At 33.8% G+C, this 19330-nt stretch overlaps 1 protein-coding gene across 1 annotated transcript; it reads right to left on the bottom strand.

Annotated features, from left to right (window-relative positions):
* Window positions 1-1497: 1497 nt before the first annotated feature.
* On the bottom strand, window positions 1498-18760 carry LOC133175259 (translation initiation factor IF-2, mitochondrial-like). Its single transcript, XM_061310363.1, has 16 exons — window positions 18485-18760; window positions 16405-16507; window positions 15682-15744; window positions 15207-15318; window positions 14360-14520; window positions 13583-13759; window positions 12065-12114; window positions 10010-10099; window positions 8195-8319; window positions 6136-6214; window positions 5526-5651; window positions 4629-4860; window positions 4095-4232; window positions 2884-3048; window positions 2097-2237; window positions 1498-1686 (listed from the first exon to the last, which is right to left on the bottom strand). Exons 1-16 carry the CDS (start codon window positions 18749-18751, stop codon window positions 1514-1516), a joined length of 2202 nt encoding a protein of 733 aa, XP_061166347.1. The 5' UTR covers window positions 18752-18760; the 3' UTR covers window positions 1498-1513.
* Between the last annotated feature and the right edge of the window lie 570 nt (window positions 18761-19330).

The raw sequence follows: 19330 nt of genomic DNA on the forward strand, positions 1-19330 counted from the left end.
TCGTTTTCTAATTTTATTTATATTTTTTCATTTGAACCAGAAAGATAGAAATAAAGTCTATTGGTCAAACCTATAGACTAGATACTTTGGCCATGCTTCTGTTCAAGAAAACCCCGCATATCCTTTTTCGGACTTCATGTATACTCAATATTTAAATCAAGCTACTTTCACATATAACGTTAACGTATTTCTTAAAACGCCTACTTACTTAGTGGAAATACCTGCACTTCAGGTATCTCAATTAAAATTATTTTACTGCTTATTTAGTCAACTTGCAAATACACTTATCAAATACTGTGCTTTTTTCAATTCTTCTGCAGTCGCTAATTCGCGTAACTAATTTATCAGAACGCCATTTCAATTGTCTACTTGCAGCTAGATTTTGGATCCGTGACTGGTAAAACAGTTAAAGTGTACACTTTCTTATTATCAAAGAATAAAAATATTGCAATAACTTTTGATTATGAAATTTTGTGCAAACAACAATTTCAATCATAAAATTCAAATTAGATATCAAAGAAATGTATGCACAAATCTATTTCCTCTATAAATGTGTGCATACATCAATCTTCCCAAATAAATGTACGCTTAGGTATGTAATCATTCTTGTAAAAAATTATAGTTTGATTTATATCAGAGCAAGACTTTGACACCAAAAGACCAACTGAAGAAAAAAATCCTCAATTTATTAATTTGACTTTAAAATTAAATGTACTTTTAAATAGTTCATCTTTGACAAGTAACCAAGTAAAAAAAATATTCGACAGTCCAAATGACTGAGCGATGGTTGAGCTAGTACTCGAATGCTTGTGTTGACAGTCACCAATTCTTTTTCCGTTTGCATTTTACAGAATTTTTTTTTTCAGCCCCTCCCATCAGATCTGAGTACTGTCCACTCTAGGGCCAATTTCTATGAAAATAAGCAGAAACTACAGTACAGGAGGTGTGATGTATTGAAAAATTGTTTACACTCAGACAGAAAAAACACAGATGCCTTAATATTGCATAATCCCATTTAGTCTTTGACCATTAATGCTAAAAATTATGATTTATCCTAAAAATGGCAACAAACTTCGATGAAATAAAAAACCAGAGAAATAATGATCGACCTTAATTATTCTATTTGAGTACCAAGGTTATATGGAAATCTGACCAAAATTGTAGGAGGAGGACTGCTTTTAAGAATTTCAATCCAATCTCTATTTATAGCAATCACTACAACACCATTCTTCAAAATCAAAAGAACAATGTACAGAGTCATGTTTCTCGGTGTTTTCTAAATATAAAATAAGTTTACTGAATGAATGGGATTTAGCATCATAAATAACTGTTTTTACACAAACTGACAGACAGACAGACAGAAAGGAAGACCATAGACCGGAGGCCTTAACAAAACTAAAGATCTTACATTCTTCAACCAATAGTTAAAAAAGTGAACAATAAAAATAAAAAAATATAAATACATAAATATTTATTCTATTAAAAATTCATTTTAAATATTGCAGTATATATTTTAGTAATCTGGTGCCCAATCCACTGTTTTTGTCACATACTTTGTATCAATACACTGAACTAGGTCCCCTTCCTCAAACTGAAATTGAGAGTCTTTTACTAGCATTCCACACTCCATCCCTGTCCCAATTGTCTCCACTTCATCTTTATGATGTTTTAAAGAATCCAGTTTACCTACAATGTTACAATTTTTTTTTAATTTACAAGTCTTTAGAACTTTTTTTATTTGCCCTGCATTTAAGATCCTGGCTGATTGCCTTCCTGCTATGTAGGTTAGACTAGATATCAAGGTCAGTCACTATTGTACTAATACTCAAACTATCCTTCATAGCCTCAAAGATAGCTTATTCTTCAAGAGCAGAGCTCTAATTAAACCTCTGTAGCCACTTTGATCTTGAACACACCTTTGTAAACTACTTTAATTCTCTTTACAGAATAATTTCTTTTCATCATTTAAATCAAGCAAGTGCTAAGTTTGCTGTTTTATCAACCATTTCAACAATTTTTCCTTAATTGCAAAATATAAAATCAATTAAATTATAATCAAGTTAAATACTCTGTATTCTTGTTAATTTTCTCCTTACCTCTGAACACCTCCTCTCCATCTCTTATCACTTTGTACCTGAGCTTCCTCTGAAGGTTTCCTTGCACACAGCGGCAGCCTGCGACATTTCTCTTTCCGTCCTTTAACTTATATTCATATACTTTTTGAACCTCTGCTTCTCCTGTAAAAGTTTCAAGACATTCAGTGCAAGTACATGTATGTAATAAACATTTATTTAAGGCATGTGTATACTTATTTACTTCTATTGGATTTTTTTTATTTTGGTTCCTTTCAACTTTAAAATACATGTATTCCTATACACCAGTGTCACATTATATTGTGGTTTAATCTAAATTCAGTTGCCTGCATGGCACAGTGGTTAGAGAGCTTGCTCTAGAGTAGTGGGATAAAAAGTTGATCCTTATGTCACGGGTTCAAATCCCACTGTGGGATATGGAAACCAAGGTTCCGTGTCGCAGTAGGTGCTGGACGAAAAAAGATCCCTCACTGCTCAATGGCCCTGAGTGCTGAGTACAGGTTTAAATTTGCAGCCCTCCCCTAGCAAGTGGTGTTGTCTCAACAGTGAAAAATTTGTCAAGGGATGTTAAACAAATAAACCTTGAACACACCTTTTATGATCAAAAATTTATTTTATTATCAATTATCTTCATTGTCTGGCTCAACCAGAAAAACAATGAAAATTGTTCAACAAAAAACTGATGAAACCAAAGTTTATACTAAACACTCCCAAGAACATAAGGTCAATGTAAGAAAAAGTTGGATGGTTAATTTAACAGAGAATTACAAGTTCAGTTATGTGTACCTACCAATAATGTCCTCTTCCTCTATTGGGGGAATCCGTTCGTTAGCACTGTCTTTGAGATCATCAATTAATTTATATATCACATTATTTTCCTTAATGATTATGTTTTTCTTCTTTGCTTCAAGCTTTATTTCTTCAGGTACAGGTACATTGAAACTAAAGATATCAGCTGAAAAAAAAAAATACTAGTGCAATTAAAACTGCCCTTGTGACCCACTCTAACTTGACAAATTTACTAAGGACAAAACAATATCTTTATATTATATAAAAAGGAATAAGAAAAGCATAAATTGTTTCATTTATACTGTTATACAAGTCATCTATACAATTTTAAACAAAATATTAAAATAAAGTTAGCCAATTCGGAATTATGCATATTGCATTATGTCATTTTACAGAAAACAAACTGATATATTGATTAATCTGAATCTCTTTTACACTTAAGGGGTTTTATCTAGGGTCCCTTTATAAACATGAAATCACAGAGAGACCTTTTGGGCAGTGTGCAACTTGTCTAATCTCTTTACTATCTCAAAAGCCCCGAAAATTTGATTTCAGTGTATTTTTAGGGTAGATCTTTCAGCACTTATTGTGGGATGAAATATTGAAGATATTGACATATTTCATGGTGACTTTTCAAAATCACTGAGCAATCTAGGGGCTCATTAAGGAGCAAACAGTGAAAGTTCCCTTCCAGTTTCTTTCTGTAGCAACCTCTGGGAGTTTGCTGAGCGAATGCTTTGAGCCAATCAAGATCACTGAAAAAGGGATTACTGAAAACGAGGTCACTGTATGGCCAAAATTCCGATGAGAGATCCTTATTTGTTCAAAAACATTTTGTGTTCTTTGAAAGACCTTCGAGAGATCATGGGGAAGCCAAAAGCTTGTTGAGTGACCTTTCTGCACTCTTTCAGCATTCTTTAAAAGATTAATTATCACTGTCATCATTGAGCCCATTTTGAGTCAGGTCAAAATATTGAGGAGACAATGAAACAATTGAGACCACTGAGAGGTCATGATGATGGTTGGTAACTGAAAAAACATCATTGAGAGATTCGGCCAATTTTGCATCACTCAGAAATATCTCAGCAGTGGCGACTTCTGTGTAGAGGGGTTTTTTTAACATGTAGTCAGAGCAGCAATTTTTTTTTTTTCTTTCTTCTATTCCTAAATTAGATTTTAATAAACCTAGTCCATAATTAACATTTAACTTACCTTTTAAACTTGCTGCTAAATTTAAATCAGCTTCACCCACAGGCCCAACATCTTGATGTACAACCCGTAGTTCACAAAGCTGAGAATCAAATGTTGAGAACATTCCTACTAATGCCTCAATGGACCCATAAACATCACCTGTACAAAAAAATTCATTATTAAGAACTAAAATTTTGTAAAAAGATTAGGTCTTCTTCCTTTTCTTCCTAGTTGCAAATGGAAACACTTTCAGCAGTGATCTCTACTGGAAAATTTATTCCTTCAAAGCTAGGAATCTACCCTGCCTCCCCACACAGAGGGAATGAGAATGATTTCTATAGGGCACCTGCAACTCATTGCCCTCATAGTCAAGCAAAACATGTTTTACAGAAACTTCTCCATGTGCTGTATTTCTCAAGTGTTTTGAAGGTCAATAAAGATTGCTTTATGGTAATAAATTCATTATCATTTACATATTTCTTAAATCAAACAATTACATATACATATAGATCAGCAATGATGCAACTATGAATTAAAACTGATCATACGATGTACCTTTGAGAATTATGGGAAGACAAACTTCTCCGAACGAGGACGGCACATCTCCGTAGTTAACAACCTTCTCCTTTGCCATTCTGTATAACTGGAAGTTTTTCTGTTTCAGTTGACGTAACTCCTGCATGGTTTTCTGGTGTTCCTGACGTCTCTCTTCCACTGAGGCACTCATTTCCTCGCGACCAATTTGATTCTTTCTGGAAATTAAGTTTACCACAGCCTGTGCTGTTTTCTGTCAATTGAACATAAAAAAAAAGTTTTATCAAATTGATCTATTTTTATATAATACTAGTACACTATCGTAAAAGTGAAATTTTTAGCATGACACAAATTTTGTAAATTGGAATAATTTTGGGGGGATGATTTTAAAGTGCCAAGAAAGATATCTCTTTCAACCATTGTTAGCAATATTCAATTCTAATGATTACTAACATAACTTACAATGCCAAAATGAAATCCTTATTAAAAATTCTGCTTTTGCAGTAACCATCATGTTTTACATTCAAGATCTGAACTGACTGGGACAAATCAAATACATGAAAACATAATACCATTGTTGTTTCAGGCAAGATTTATTTGTGATATATTAATAAAGGTATTTTGACTGTAATGCAGTCTTGTTTCACTAAATTAATTACATGTAATTAATGTGATTTCACTTAAAACACTAACCTTGACCTTGACCAAACATGCAGTCTATGTGATGTTTCTTCACATTTAAGAACAATTTTAAAGCCCATACTTAAAAACAGACCATTAATGTATCCATATGACCTTCATCTTGCAATCTTTGCATCATAAAACTTTATCCCACAAAAACAGCTAACAATGTACATACACCTTTCTATCATCAATGTACTTATATGTGAATGACCTTTATCCTGTCCTTGACCTTACCCTGTCCTTGAACTGTAGAACCTCATCCCCAGCCACAGGGAGTTCTCTCCATCCCGTGACTTCTGCACAGAAGGAGGGGGACACGGATTTCACAGCCTGACCCTTATCATTCACCATGCTTTTAATCTATAGAGAGAAATCAGCACAAAATTAATGATTAACAGCCTTTGTAGATCAAGAATTTAAAACTTAAAAACATAAACACATCTTTTCTTAGATCGCTGGACTGTTTCTAATAAAATTATACCTTGTAGTAAGAAAGACTTGGGTTACCTTTTACATTTAACTTCTTCCTTTTTTCTAATATCACAAGACAGAATTTAATTAGATCATTATCTACTTGTGCATGTATATACATGAATATGTTTGGGACCAAAAAAGGATATTTATAATATTTAGAGTTTTTCTTCCAGGAAAAAGGGTGCCTTCTATAACTTTCTTCAAGATTTTTTCTCACTACCTAGAAAACACTAGTCTTGTGTTATATTGATAAGTTCTCAATGTAGCATGATATTCCCTCTCTAAATAATACATGTGAGTTCCAGACCTCCTTACTGGAAGAATGCTGATAAAAATATTCAATTGTTTTTTTAAAAAAAAACAAACAAACCTTTCCATAAGCCTCTCCTGCAACAACAATTGCTCCTGTTTTCAAGATCCCCCGTTGGACTAGAATTGTTGCAACTTTCCTGTGTTAACAAAAGAAAGCAGTTTAAAAGCAACCATTATCATAGAGCTCATTTGGACTTCCGACTTAGAGTCATACACAACATGCCTTAGACTAACAACATTACCTTACATACATGTGTATTACATTACCTATTGTTAACTTTTCAAGATTTTCTGAATTTTAAATACACATGTAGTACCATATCAGATATTCTTAGACAAAAAAATCAGTATACAGTTGAACTTCGGTATCTTGAACACTGATATCTCGAATACCATTGATATGTCGAATTGATTTGGAAGTCCCAACTACTCATTATTTAAGTATTTTAACCTCGATATCTCAAATCATTGGATATCTCGAACTTTTTTCTTGGTCCCGTTGAGTTCGAGATAACGAGGTTTGAGTGTATTACATACATTACCAGGGACTTTGAGAAGATATCAAGTGATGAAAAGCCTTGCAATTCTCAAAGAAACATTACCAAACATAGTTTTTTCTTTCCTTAAAATTTGTTTTAAAGGAAGTGTACAGCATCATTAGGCATAATAAAAGTTGCAAAAAGGTACTTCATATATTGGATCTCTTCAATTAAACAGGGAATAATTAGGGAATATCTGTCTAGTTTGTTTGGTTTTATGATGAAGATAAGCAATTGGTTTGCATGATAATTTTATGCATAAACGCCTTTGACAGATATTCCTTATATTTACAAGATTCCATAAATTTACAAGCTCGATCCAAGCCCTGCGCACCTCCCTCTCTCCCCCCGCCCCCACCCCTAAAGGTCTATCAATGAAACAATAGCTTTATGAAGGAAAAAAGTTATTTTATTATTTGTAGTTTTACCTTGAACATAGAAATTTGAACATGTTACATGTAATATACTGAAATGCAAAAGAAACGCAACATCCTATTTTAGGGGAAAATTTTGTATATAGAATATATTAATTTTGTATCTAAAAAGTAAGGCTATCTTCAACTTAGTAAATATTGGTAATTTTAGGTTAACAAAAATCAAAAACTGCATGTTTAACAAATCATTTGACAGTACTATGGGGTTTTAAGGGTTTTTATCTGTTCATCATAAGTAATGCAGGAATAATCCGAAAAATAAATTCTCCTTTCTTCTCCATAAGAATTGCCAAGGCTTCCTGAAAATGACTTAAGTACGCATTTCCATTGCTCTAGCTGGAAAATCTCAAAATAAAGGTGATAGAGAATTGCAGATACAAATATGCACTACATCACGCCTAAACAGGCTCTTGTATTAGTATGAATGACAGTCCTTGGACCGGAAGTCCAATGGTTACTACACTGCGCTAGGCTAGAGAAAATTCGACCTCATCATCTGAAAAACAGGCATTTAAAAATGGCAGAGAATATTTCTATCGAGATTGATGAACCTATTGCATTGTAGAAATCAACCTGCAATTGTTGTACATGGCAATCTTGCATGCTGTGACTGAATGGCCGGGGTGGGGGGGTTTAAACAGTCACGTGTTATTTCTAAAGTTAAAAGATATAATCCTTTAACATGTTTATCAAATCTCTGATATTTTTAAATCAAGTTTAACCTTACTATATTCATTTTTGAAAATTATCAAATAAAAAATTCAAATATTTGTAGATTACTGCTTGTTGTGTTTCTTTTGCTTTTCAGTATATGAAAAAATTAAGGTTCAAAACTATGTTATGTATGTCCTTAAAAAATCAAATTGCAAAGGGTATGATTTGCTGGATAACTTAACAATTTTGTTAATCTTGTTGATAGTGTGAAATAAAAATGTAATAAAAATAGCTATAAAATGATACATGTAATTAAGAAATTCTTGACTACCGGGTATATATACAACATCACACATTAATATTGAAAGACATGATGATTTATCAGACTAAGTACAAAATGATGATTTTATAAACAAGTATAATTGTTCTTAAATAAATATGAACATTTCATAGTCTCTGATGTCAAAATTAAACTACTTCATAGAAATACCCTGTCTTGGGGTTGAGTTTAGATTCGAGGATGTGACCTTCCACCAGACCCTTGGTGTCACATTTCAGGTCCAGTAACTCTGCCTGGACTGCTATGGTTTCTTGTAACTCGTCAATGTTTTCCCCCTGGAAAAAAAAATTGCAAGAATATTTCAGATTCATTACCAAAATAAATGCCAGAACAGCATGTCATACAGGGCAGAATGCCAGAACAGAATATCATACAGGGCAGAATATCAGAACAGAATATCACAAGTAAAATTGATGCAAAGCATCAAATTGGCCGCAAACAAAATTTAGCATTTCAAAAAGTACTTTCACAATTTTAAAAGCATCCAAGCATCCATGCAAGAAAAGCACAATTAAGATATTCAAAGCTTGAAGAGTGATCATTTTTATTTTAGACTGTCTTCAAAGCAAAATAAATAAATAATTTAAAAGAAATGAAATAAATAGAAATTTTAGTGCATTTGTTCATCAATCTGATTCATCGATGTAATAAAGTCAGTGATAAATGATAAGAATTTATTGTCATCAAAATTAATATGTAGGTCTCTAAAGATGAACCACGTGCTGATACCCTGGATCTTTGCCACGTGACGATGCCCATGATTTCTGCAGAGGAGGCAAGTAGGCTATGCTGCACAGCACAGTGCAAAATGTAGAAAAAAAAATTATCCTTGTGTCAGCTGTACCATATTCAAAACAATTTTTACTAGTTGAACAACTTTTCAATTTTTATTCATCATGCACTTTTACCACAATTATAATCCAGAAAATCATAACGATTTGCTTTCATATCTTACACACTGCCAGGTTGGGAAGTACCTTTTGTAAACTCTCTTTATATAATCTTAAATTATTAATTTTCTGATGAGAAATGATAATGAAATTGAAACATAATAACAACAATTAAAACCTAGTTTAAAGCAAGTTTTTAAAATATTTTACTCATGATTTTATACATGTTATCATTTAAAAATTATTTTACTGGACTAATAGAGAAATAACGTCTCATTTCTCCAAGTGCACTTTCTTACACAACCACAAATAGATCAGCCGCTGCTGCGGCCAATAATAAGGGCAGAATGTCAGAACAGAATACTGTATGTGTACTTAAAAAAGTGGGCTTTGGAGCGGACAACAATGCACTAATTCATGAATACCGTTAACAATTCATATATAAATACAATACGTGGCACGGATGTGTGTAACGCTAATTCATGAGTACACAAACCACTTAATAATACCCAGTGACCGCGCTAAATTTTGAATACGTCAATTTATGTACATGTACAGTATCATTAAGGGCAGAATGTCAGAACAGCATATCATAAAGGGCAAGATAAAAAGATCAATATAGGATAAAACACTAGATTCAATAATTTGGTTGATTGGGGGTGGAGGTTGGGGGTTAGGAGCCCTCTCAAGTTTTTGCTGTCTGACATTGATAATTATATTACACAAAAAGTGCATACCGTGCATGATTCTTTATGTCATTGGTGCAGTAAATCACAAAATATTTTCATGGGGTCAAATTTTCATCATTTGATGTCAGAAAAAAAAGTTTGTGGAGATTTGATTTCATGAATGGAGAAGTGTTGAGTAGTTATGTATATGAAATTGTAATCATTGGACAGAATTTTTGGGTCTTTTCATACTTCAAAGCAACAAAAAAATTTAACTTCCATGACAAATAGTGATTTCACAGTATTTGAAATAATTCTTTTTTTATGAATAAACAAGAAAAAACATATTTTATTCATTTTTTTTCAATACATGTATACTATTATTTGATAAACTAATATTTTCATACCTTTAAGGCAGAAATAGGTACAGCAGGAATATCCCCACCATTCAACTCAGTCTGTATCCCATGTTCAAGTAGACTATTCAGTGTTCTTTGCTGCAAATTATTTCATCATTTACAACCAATTAAGTCTATACATTGTATATATAATATTATAGAATATATATACATCAAGGTACCAAAAGTTTGCTTTTAAGAAAATTTCTTGGGGCAAAAACCATGTGTATTGTTTATTTTCTTATAGGTATATATGTCTAAATGCTGATAGCTGATTGGTAATTGGTCAAAAAAGAAATAAGAGTTTGTTTTCATATACTCTGCATATACATGTATATATTCCAATTTTCAGATAGGTTCTTCACTTTTAAAAAGGAAAATTGTCCATATATATATAACAAGAGGCCCAGGGGTCACATCGCTCACCTGAGCACTGTGGCTAGGAAAAAAGGAAAAATCAGTTTAGTATTGTAAAGCTTAAATGCATAAGTGGTCCCAACCTACCCCTAAAAGGGAAGGGGGGGGGGGGGGGTATGATTTGAACAAAATTAAATCTACACTAACTAAGGATGCTTACATAATTTTTTGAATAAGTGTGACTTTTTTCTCTACAAGTTTGAACTTTCATTGTAGCCCCACCCTACCCCTGGAGGTCATGATTTGAAGAAACTTGAATCTACACTATCTGAGGATGCTTCCATATAAATATGACAAAACGTGGCTTTGCTGTTCTTGAGAAGAATTTTAAAGATTTTTACTATATATTCCTATGTAAAACTTTGATCGTTCATTTTGGCCCCACCCTATCCCCGGGGGTTCATGATTTGAACAAACTTGAATCTACACCACCTGAGGAAGCTTCCAAATAAATATTACCAATCATTGCTTTGCTGTTCTTGAGAAGAAGATTTTTGAAGATTTTTCAAATATATTCCTATGTAAAACTTTGATCGTCCATTGTGGCCCCACCCTACCCCCCGGGGGTCATGATTTGAACAAAATTGAATCTACACCACCTGAGGATGCCTCCAAATCAATATGACCAATCATAGCTTTGCTGTTCTTGAGAAGAAGATATTTGAAGATTTTTCCTATATACTCTATGAAAACTTTGATCGTCCATTGTGGCCCCATCCTAACCCTGGGGGTCATGATTTGAACAAATTTGAATCTACACTAACTGAGGATGCATACATATACATTTGACCAATCATGGCTTTGCTGTTCATGAGAAGAAGATTTTTGAAGATTTTTCCTATATACTCCTATGTTAAACTTTAATCATCCATTGTGGCCCCACCCTACCCCCTGGGGTCATGATTTGAACAAACTTGAACCCACACCACCAGAGGATGCTTCCAAATAAATATTACCAATCACTGCTTAGCTGTTTTTGAGAAGAAGATTTTTGAAGATTTTTCAAATATATTCCTATGTAAAACTTTGATCGTCCATTGTGGCCCCACCCTACCCCGGGGGTCATGATTTGAACAAACTTGAATCTACACTACCTGACAATAATTCCACATGAGTTTCATCTTTCCTGGCCCATTGGTTCTTGAGAAAAAGATTTTTCAATAATGCCATTAATTTTTTGCTATTTCGTAATTATCTCCCCTTGGAGGAGGGCGTGACCCTTCATTTGAACAAACTTGAATCCCCTTAATCCAAGAATACTTTGTGCCAAGTTTGATTGAAATTGGCCCAGTGGTTCTTGAGAAGAAGATGAAATTGTGAAAAGTTTACGACAACAACGATGATGACGACGACGACGACGACAGACAATGGACAAATTTCGATCAGAAAAGTTCACTTGAGCCTTTGGCTCAGGTGAGCTAAAAAAAAGGATTAGACTTGCAGGATTGTGAAGAAAAACTACTTATTATGATCAAAAACAAAAAATACAGTACTTATGTTGATCTTCAGGCTCTTGTCATCAGACAGTACTAAAAAAAATTGCTATTTTCCACAAAGTTTTTACTTCTTTTAGTTGAAAAAATACATAGACTCAAACTTTTGTTTTGCTCTTTTTTTAATTCAAAAAATCAAATCAGTCATACTTACAATATCAGCATTTGGTCGATCTATTTTGTTAATAGCAATTACCATGGGAACTGTGAAGGGAAAAAACAGACATAGTTGATAATTAATTTTAAAAAGGAAATATGTAATTGATAAAAATAATTAATGTAGAATTTAGCATATGTTACAGTTACATGTATATACATACACGTTTCTAAGAAATCACATGACTGTACGAGGGGTGATCAAAAAGTTCGCGAACTAATTGAATTACTTCCTTAAAAGAAATAAAATGAGGTTTTAGTGTTCATTATTTTTTGAGGTAGTCCTCTCCGATTTTAATGCACATCTGCCATTGTTCTGCCCATGCACGAATCACGTGATCCAGGCAGTCACGTGACATGCTTCGTAGCGGTCTGTTCACGGAAGCTACGAGATTTTTCTGAGTCTTATATTTCTTACCATGCAAGTAATCTTTTATAACAAGAACAGACCATCTGTCAGAAATGGACAAATCTTTGCAATAGGATGGGTGGGTAAGGATATCCCCTCCCAGAATTAGCGTGGCGACCATCACAACCCGAGTCCTCTGTCTCAGGAACGTCATTTAGCCAATGTGGAAAAAAGTATGTGCGCCTTCATTTTTTCATATCTCATATGTTTAAAGTCTAAATTAAACGATATTTTAGGGATTTAATAATTATATTATTGCTCATATATTCAACTATTTTTCATACTGTTATTTGGCGATCTTTCAAAACAAATTGCTTAACTAAGGACACATCTTTTTACCGGCTTGCTTTCGCTGGGCAACAGAACAAACATCATTTTTAACCATCTCCCTACCTTCACTAAAACATTCAATCCAATTAATGATTGAACTTCTGGTAAGTCTTTTGTCTTCATAAACCTTGTACAAATTATCATATTCTACTGCAAAGGAATTTTCGAGATATACGTTAAACTTTACAGCCGTTCGTTGCTTGAGTACGACTGAATCAACCATTTTTTGTCACAAGTGACCTACATACTGACGTCATTTTCACATTGTGACGTCACAAACACGGAGCAAAACATTATTTGACATCTGCTATTTATAGAACATGTGTATGACTATATGTGTGCCAAATTTCATTCTGATCTGAATTGTGGTTTTTTTAATATAGAGATAGTTCTCGAACTTTTTGATCACCCCTCGTACATTATATACAATGTACAGTCAAACCTCATTATCTGGAACTCAATGGGACCGACAAAAAAACTTCGAGATATCCAAGGATTCGAGATATCCAGGGTAAAATACTTAAGAAATAAGGGGTTGGGACTTCAAAATCACTTTGACATATCCATGGTATTCGAACCGTGTTCGAGATACCGAAGTTTAACTGTATATTGATATGTAAGTGTATGATGATTATATGCATCGCCCAGACCACTCCACCAAAGCGGAAAAAATGCTATCATTCTGCATGCACTAACCTTCCCGACAACAAAACTTAAAAGATCAGAAAAGATCATTTCATCATATGGCTGAATTGCTCAGATGAGTTAGAGAAGTACCATTATGTTTCCTGGCATGTTCAATTGACTCCAGAGTTTGTGGCATAGTTCCGTCATCCGCCGCCACCACCAGAACTATGATGTCTGTTACTATGGCGCCCCTCTCACGCATGGCTGAGAATGCAGCGTGACCTGGGGTATCCAGGAATGTTATCTGATTTCCCGAGGGTGTCGTGACTGAAAGGCACAGAAATATTGTTTGAATGAATTATACCTAGTAAAATTCTCTCACAAAAGCTATGGAAGAGAAAATATTTGAGAATATTAATTTTTTAAAATGTAAATTGTATAGCCAACAACCCTCACCCTCCAAGGAAAAATTTCAATGGAAGGTGGTCTTTCAAAAAAGATGCAACTGCACTGTTACTTGAAACTGAAATCACTATCCCTTGAATAAAATTGCTAATTTGTAAGCATCTAAGAACATTATGTAGTGAATAAGTATTTTAATTTAGCTCAATGGTTTTGACCATGAGACCAAACATCATTAAAATACTTAAATTAAATTTGGTTGACACGTTGTTGGCTATAAGAACAGTGGGACAGTGAGACACCAGAGGCCTGTTCAACAGTGCGAACGTTCGCGAGCGCTCGCCAAAATTCCTTATCCCTTCAATAGAAATGTTCGCGAGCGCTCGCTCTGTTGAACAGGCTTCAGGATAGAAGAAGATGATGACATACCTACATGTATCAGTGTGTGCCCATTCATTCATGGTAAGAGGGAAAACCCCCCACATTTTTAAACACTCCAAAAAATGACAACCTGGTCAGACTTACCAGAAAAAGCTCCTATGTGTTGTGTTATTCCCCCGAATTCCTGAGACACCACATTAGATTTACGTAGTGTGTCCAGCAGTGTGGTTTTTCCATGGTCAATATGTCCCATTATGGTTATTACTGGTGGTCTGGAGACCAGAGTTTTGGGGTCAGGTGGGGCCCTGAAATGTAGACAGGTATATATATATCTCACATTTATCTCGATCACTTTATTTACTTGTTTGTACCACCATCAACAAATAAGTATATATACATGTACATGTAAATCCATAGTTCAGAAAAGTCAGTTCTAACATGCTTTTTCTTTCAATTTCCCAAATTCTGAAGTTTAGGTTCCTTATATTAATAACTCTCTTTTTGTGAAGTAATTGTTTGCCTTTTATAGTGACAAATTGCATTTCTCACTTTCTGCCTGGATCCAACACACACTCATAAAACATATTCTAGTTTTGCAGAAATTAACACCAAAAATTTTCAACAGATTGTCTTGTTAAAATCTGAAGTTTGAGAAATTTTAACCCTGTACTCAGCAGAAAAACATAAAGGCATGTGAATCTACACAGTTCAAAGCCTTAAACATAGCTCTGAAAAAGGAGCATACATGTACAAGAATGTGTCAACTATTGACAATTGCTATGACCTTGAACTCAATGGGCAACATACTCACTGTGTCAGACAAATATTCAGCACTCTCATAAATATGGAATACAAGAAGTTTATTAAACTCTTTACATGAAGCTCAAGTTAACCCTAAAAGACACACAAAGGATAAGGGAACCAAAGTGATTCCCATTAATCCGTCCATTGTAGACAGGAAGATAAATAAATAATCTATTTGTGTACACACTGTCGTGGAATATCCTGCTGTAAGACCTGTTTTGCCATATCCCTGCCTGTCATTATGGGATTCCCTCTAAAAGTCCGACAGATGTCCGATAACAGGTCAAGGTCATTAATTTCTGAATAACAGAAAATGTCATTTTCTTTATTAATTAATTACCAAAGTACACGCAGCTCATTTTTTTGGTATGAATTTCTCTGCAAGAAATTCATAATCAAGTCAGTATAAGCATTAAGTTTTTCCCATGAAACTTTTTTAAAACTAATAAGACAATTATTCATACTTAGAAATTCTGAAAAATAGAAACGGAAACTTAATAGTTACATGTACGCAAGAACATGCATATTTCATTTTTTTTATATATATATAAATTTTCATGAATCTGAGAGATACTTTTACATTTCATAGAAGTACATTGTTTAAACTCATGGAATATTAAATCTACAGAAATAAAGGCAATTAAACAAATAATTATTTGTACCTGTGTTCTCATCTTCTATGCTTTCATATTCTGGGGATTTCAATATGACCTCTAATATTTTGTCTGAAAAAAACACATTACAAATGTTAAACAAGAAAAATTTTTTTTTACTCTCATTATCCTATTGCTTATACAAAGAAATGAACAATACATATTACAATTTTTAATAAACCCTACATTATCATGACAACTTTTATACCATACATTACATTTGTCTGCTAGTACTCATAATAAACAAAATGCCATACTTTGAAATCTAAACTGAGCTAATATTACACATGTAGATAACTGAAATTTGTGTTTAACATATTACAGTAAAACACGCTTATAACGAAGTGCCAGGGACAGACAATTTTGCTTTGTTATAACAGTAATTCATTACATCTGTTAAGTGTTCAATATACAGTGTATTTTAAAGTCAATAGGAATGAAAATCACTTCGCTATATAAGCATAAATTCATTATAAGGGTGTTTGCTATAAGCATGTTTTACTGTAATTATAATTATTGATGGAGACTTCTGCAGTTGCAGCTATAATCATCATTTGAAATAAAGTTATGCATTTTAATCTTTGTAAACTTGCATTTCAAACTTATTCTTTGAAACATTGTTTTCCATATATATTTTCTACATATAAAAAAAATCGACTACACATTCTATTACAACCCCCCAACCCCCTAGGGGCAGCTTGATTTTCAGATGAACATAAATAACAAGAATACCTAAGTCAATGTTCATATTTCTGGAAAGCTCGACAAGGGTCATTCCCTTAAAAACTTTGACATTCATTTGTTCCACTGATTTTGGCTTGTGGGGAATTTTGTTCTACAAAAGAAAATATAAAAACAAACATGCAAATTAATCAGTTACAAAATATATAGTTTCATCTCCAGTATTCTTTATTTGACCATTCCTGAATGTTGCTGCTGGATCTTATATAACCCAGAAACATCTGAATTTAGAAGAGGCCAAAGGCCACAACACTCACCTGAGTCATTATTCTCTTCCTGACCAAATCAAAAAACGTACAATTGTATCCTATTGAAATTGGACAAAAACTGTACAACATAACGTACAAGTAGCGTTTTGAATGAAATTCAGAGAAAATTTTATTTTCATTAACTTGTGCAACACTTTTCATGGAAATCAAAACCCACTTTACATGTATAGCACTTCCATGTACGCAGTTTTATTGAAATCAGACCAAAGTGTAGGAGAAGGTGTTTTGAAAGAATCTAAATAAAAAAAAAATTCAAATATAGCAATCATGAAAACATTTTTCATCCAAATCAAAAACTGACACAGAATTTTTATCTTGGTGTGTAAGTTTAGTCTACTTGATTTCTAAGTTCATTTGAAATAAAAAAAAATGTGAGAGAAGTAGAATTTTTAAAAATTTGTTTAAAGACAAATGGTCAAAAGGACAGCTAGAGATGGGCAAACAGCTTACTGACCCCTAAATACCCTTGTATACATGCAAGTACATGTGGTCTTTGACCAATACAGTTTAACAAGAGGCCCATGATCCACAATGTTTCCCTGTGTACCTTGGCCCTGCTGACTGTTCTTCAAAATAAAACTTTTTAAAAATTTTACCTTTACTTTCAAATTTGCATGTCATTGACAAATTTTGATCTCATTCCGAGGACACATCCTAGTGCATGTCAAGTCATGACTTAACCAAATTTAAATCCACACTACATGGGAATTCTTATCAATATGGATAATATGACCTAGCTTTTTATGGATGAGATTTTCTAAAGATTGTTCTATAAACATGTTTTATGTAAAATCTTATTCCCAATTTTTTTTCCAACCCTTATACCAGGGTCTATAACATTTGAAGAGGAAAAACATGAATCCACATAACTTGGATTTTTGTGCATATAAAAATGAATTAGTATAGCCCTTCTACTCTTCAATGAGTCACCCACGTGGCACAGTGATTAGAGCGTCTGCTTTAGAGTTGCGGTGTAAAGGAGTTGATCCTTATGTCACAGGTTCTAATCCCACTGCGGGATGTGGAGACTGGTCCTTCAGATGAGACTGTATAAACCGAGGTCCCGTGTTGCAGTAGAAGCTGGCACGAAAAAAATCCCTCACTGCTCAATGGCCCTGAGTGCCGAGTATACATGTATAGATCTAAATTTGCAGCCCTCCACCGGCAAGTGGTGGAATCTTGATATGAGTGAAAAAATTCTTGAGAGGGATGTTAAACAACAAAAAACAAAACACTCTTCAATGAAAAAAAAATATTTTTTTAACTTCCAATATATCTGATGTATAACTTTGAATCTGCATGTAGTTAAGACCTATCCTAGCCCCTGGAGCATTAATTGGTTTGAACAAATTAATATGAACCTGACAACATTGTTTTATTATTTGTATAAATTCATATGGGTAATTGTGGCCCTGATTTCGGGAATAAGAATTTAAAAACAGTTGAACCTCAATATCTCGAACACCGATATCTCGAATACCATGGATATGTCGAAGATCTTTAGACAGGCAGATGAAGAGGGAATTTAGAGTCTCTTCCAGTCTCATCATTGAGGACTAAAACTTTGCATCCCATTCATCCAAGGATGATTTGAGACATGTTCGGTTGAAATTGTTCCTATGGTTCTGGAGATAAAAACTAAGTCAAAGTGAAAATGAAAAGTTATCAGACTACAGATGCCAGATAATGCATAGACAACTGACAAATGTTGATCGGAAGAGCTCACATGAGTCTTGGGCTCAGGTGAACTAAAAAGAAAATAAGTCTCAATATGAAATAATTAACATTCCAATCACACTGACACTTTCAAAAGTTTTCCTTCGCTTTTGGTTTAAAACTTCACTTGGTTCTTCTATATCCCTCAATAGGTCATCCAAACCTGCTGCTATACTGCTGGTGTGGAAAGCCTGCCTAGGGCCTGTGTATGGATGCCTTGTACATGTTCTTTCTCTTGCACACAAGTTCCATAACCCTGTGAGTTTTTTTGTGTTGGAAGCATTCTGCAAATGGCTTGTAAGTCGTTGCTGTGTAAGAAGTCTTCGAAAGCAGATCTCACACACCCTAGACATGACTATGAAACCTAAAATGTAAATAGCTTGAGATAGTATAAAACAGATTGAAGTACAATAAGCATAGATTTAAATATCCATATACAACAGTAACAATAGGACTAAAGATTATTATACTCTAAGACTTGTAGAAGAGTCAACTGTAGCTCTCAGACTTTACAAACACTGAGTAAAACCTGAAAACATCAATGATCATGATTTGTTTCACAGGAGTCGGTAGTTTTATCCATAAAGCAACATAAACAACAACCAGTGAGCTTAGAGAGCGTCACTTCAATCGCTACACTAACGAAGCTCACTGGTTGTTGTTTATTAGCTTTTCCTCAAATATGTCAAAAATACGTAAAATATCGGCTTGCTACTGCCTGCCCAATGTACCAACTGGGAAACCAACAATTGCCAAGAAAATCTAAATATCGAGTATTTCAGGGGAATTTTTACAGCAAATACACTCTACAAAGAAAACCTATAACAAACATAATCTGAAAATTTTCAGCTCAAGTGATAAAGAATTAAGACAGAACATTGAAAAATCCCGAATAGTCCGGTTTTCAATTTGCCCCGGCCCGGGTTTGCCTA

This window comes from Saccostrea echinata, unplaced genomic scaffold, assembly GCF_033153115.1.
Source record: "Saccostrea echinata isolate AGI-Se365-2 ecotype Australia unplaced genomic scaffold, CSIRO_AGI_Sech_v1 ptg000002l, whole genome shotgun sequence".
NCBI classification, from domain to species: domain Eukaryota; kingdom Metazoa; phylum Mollusca; class Bivalvia; order Ostreida; family Ostreidae; genus Saccostrea; species Saccostrea echinata.

Excerpts from the sequence above, each read along its gene's own strand:
- LOC133175259 (XM_061310363.1), bottom strand. The coding sequence starts at position 18,751 with ATGTCTAGGGTGTGTGAGATCTGCTTTCGAAGACTTCTTACACAGCAA. Across the intron at positions 15,319-15,681 it reads CATAGAAGATGAGAACACAG|AAATTAATGACCTTGACCTG; the intron begins GTACAAATAATT and ends TCTGTTATTCAG. Across the intron at positions 12,115-13,582 it reads ACATGCCAGGAAACATAATG|TTCCCATGGTAATTGCTATT; the intron begins GTACTTCTCTAA and ends TTCCCTTCACAG.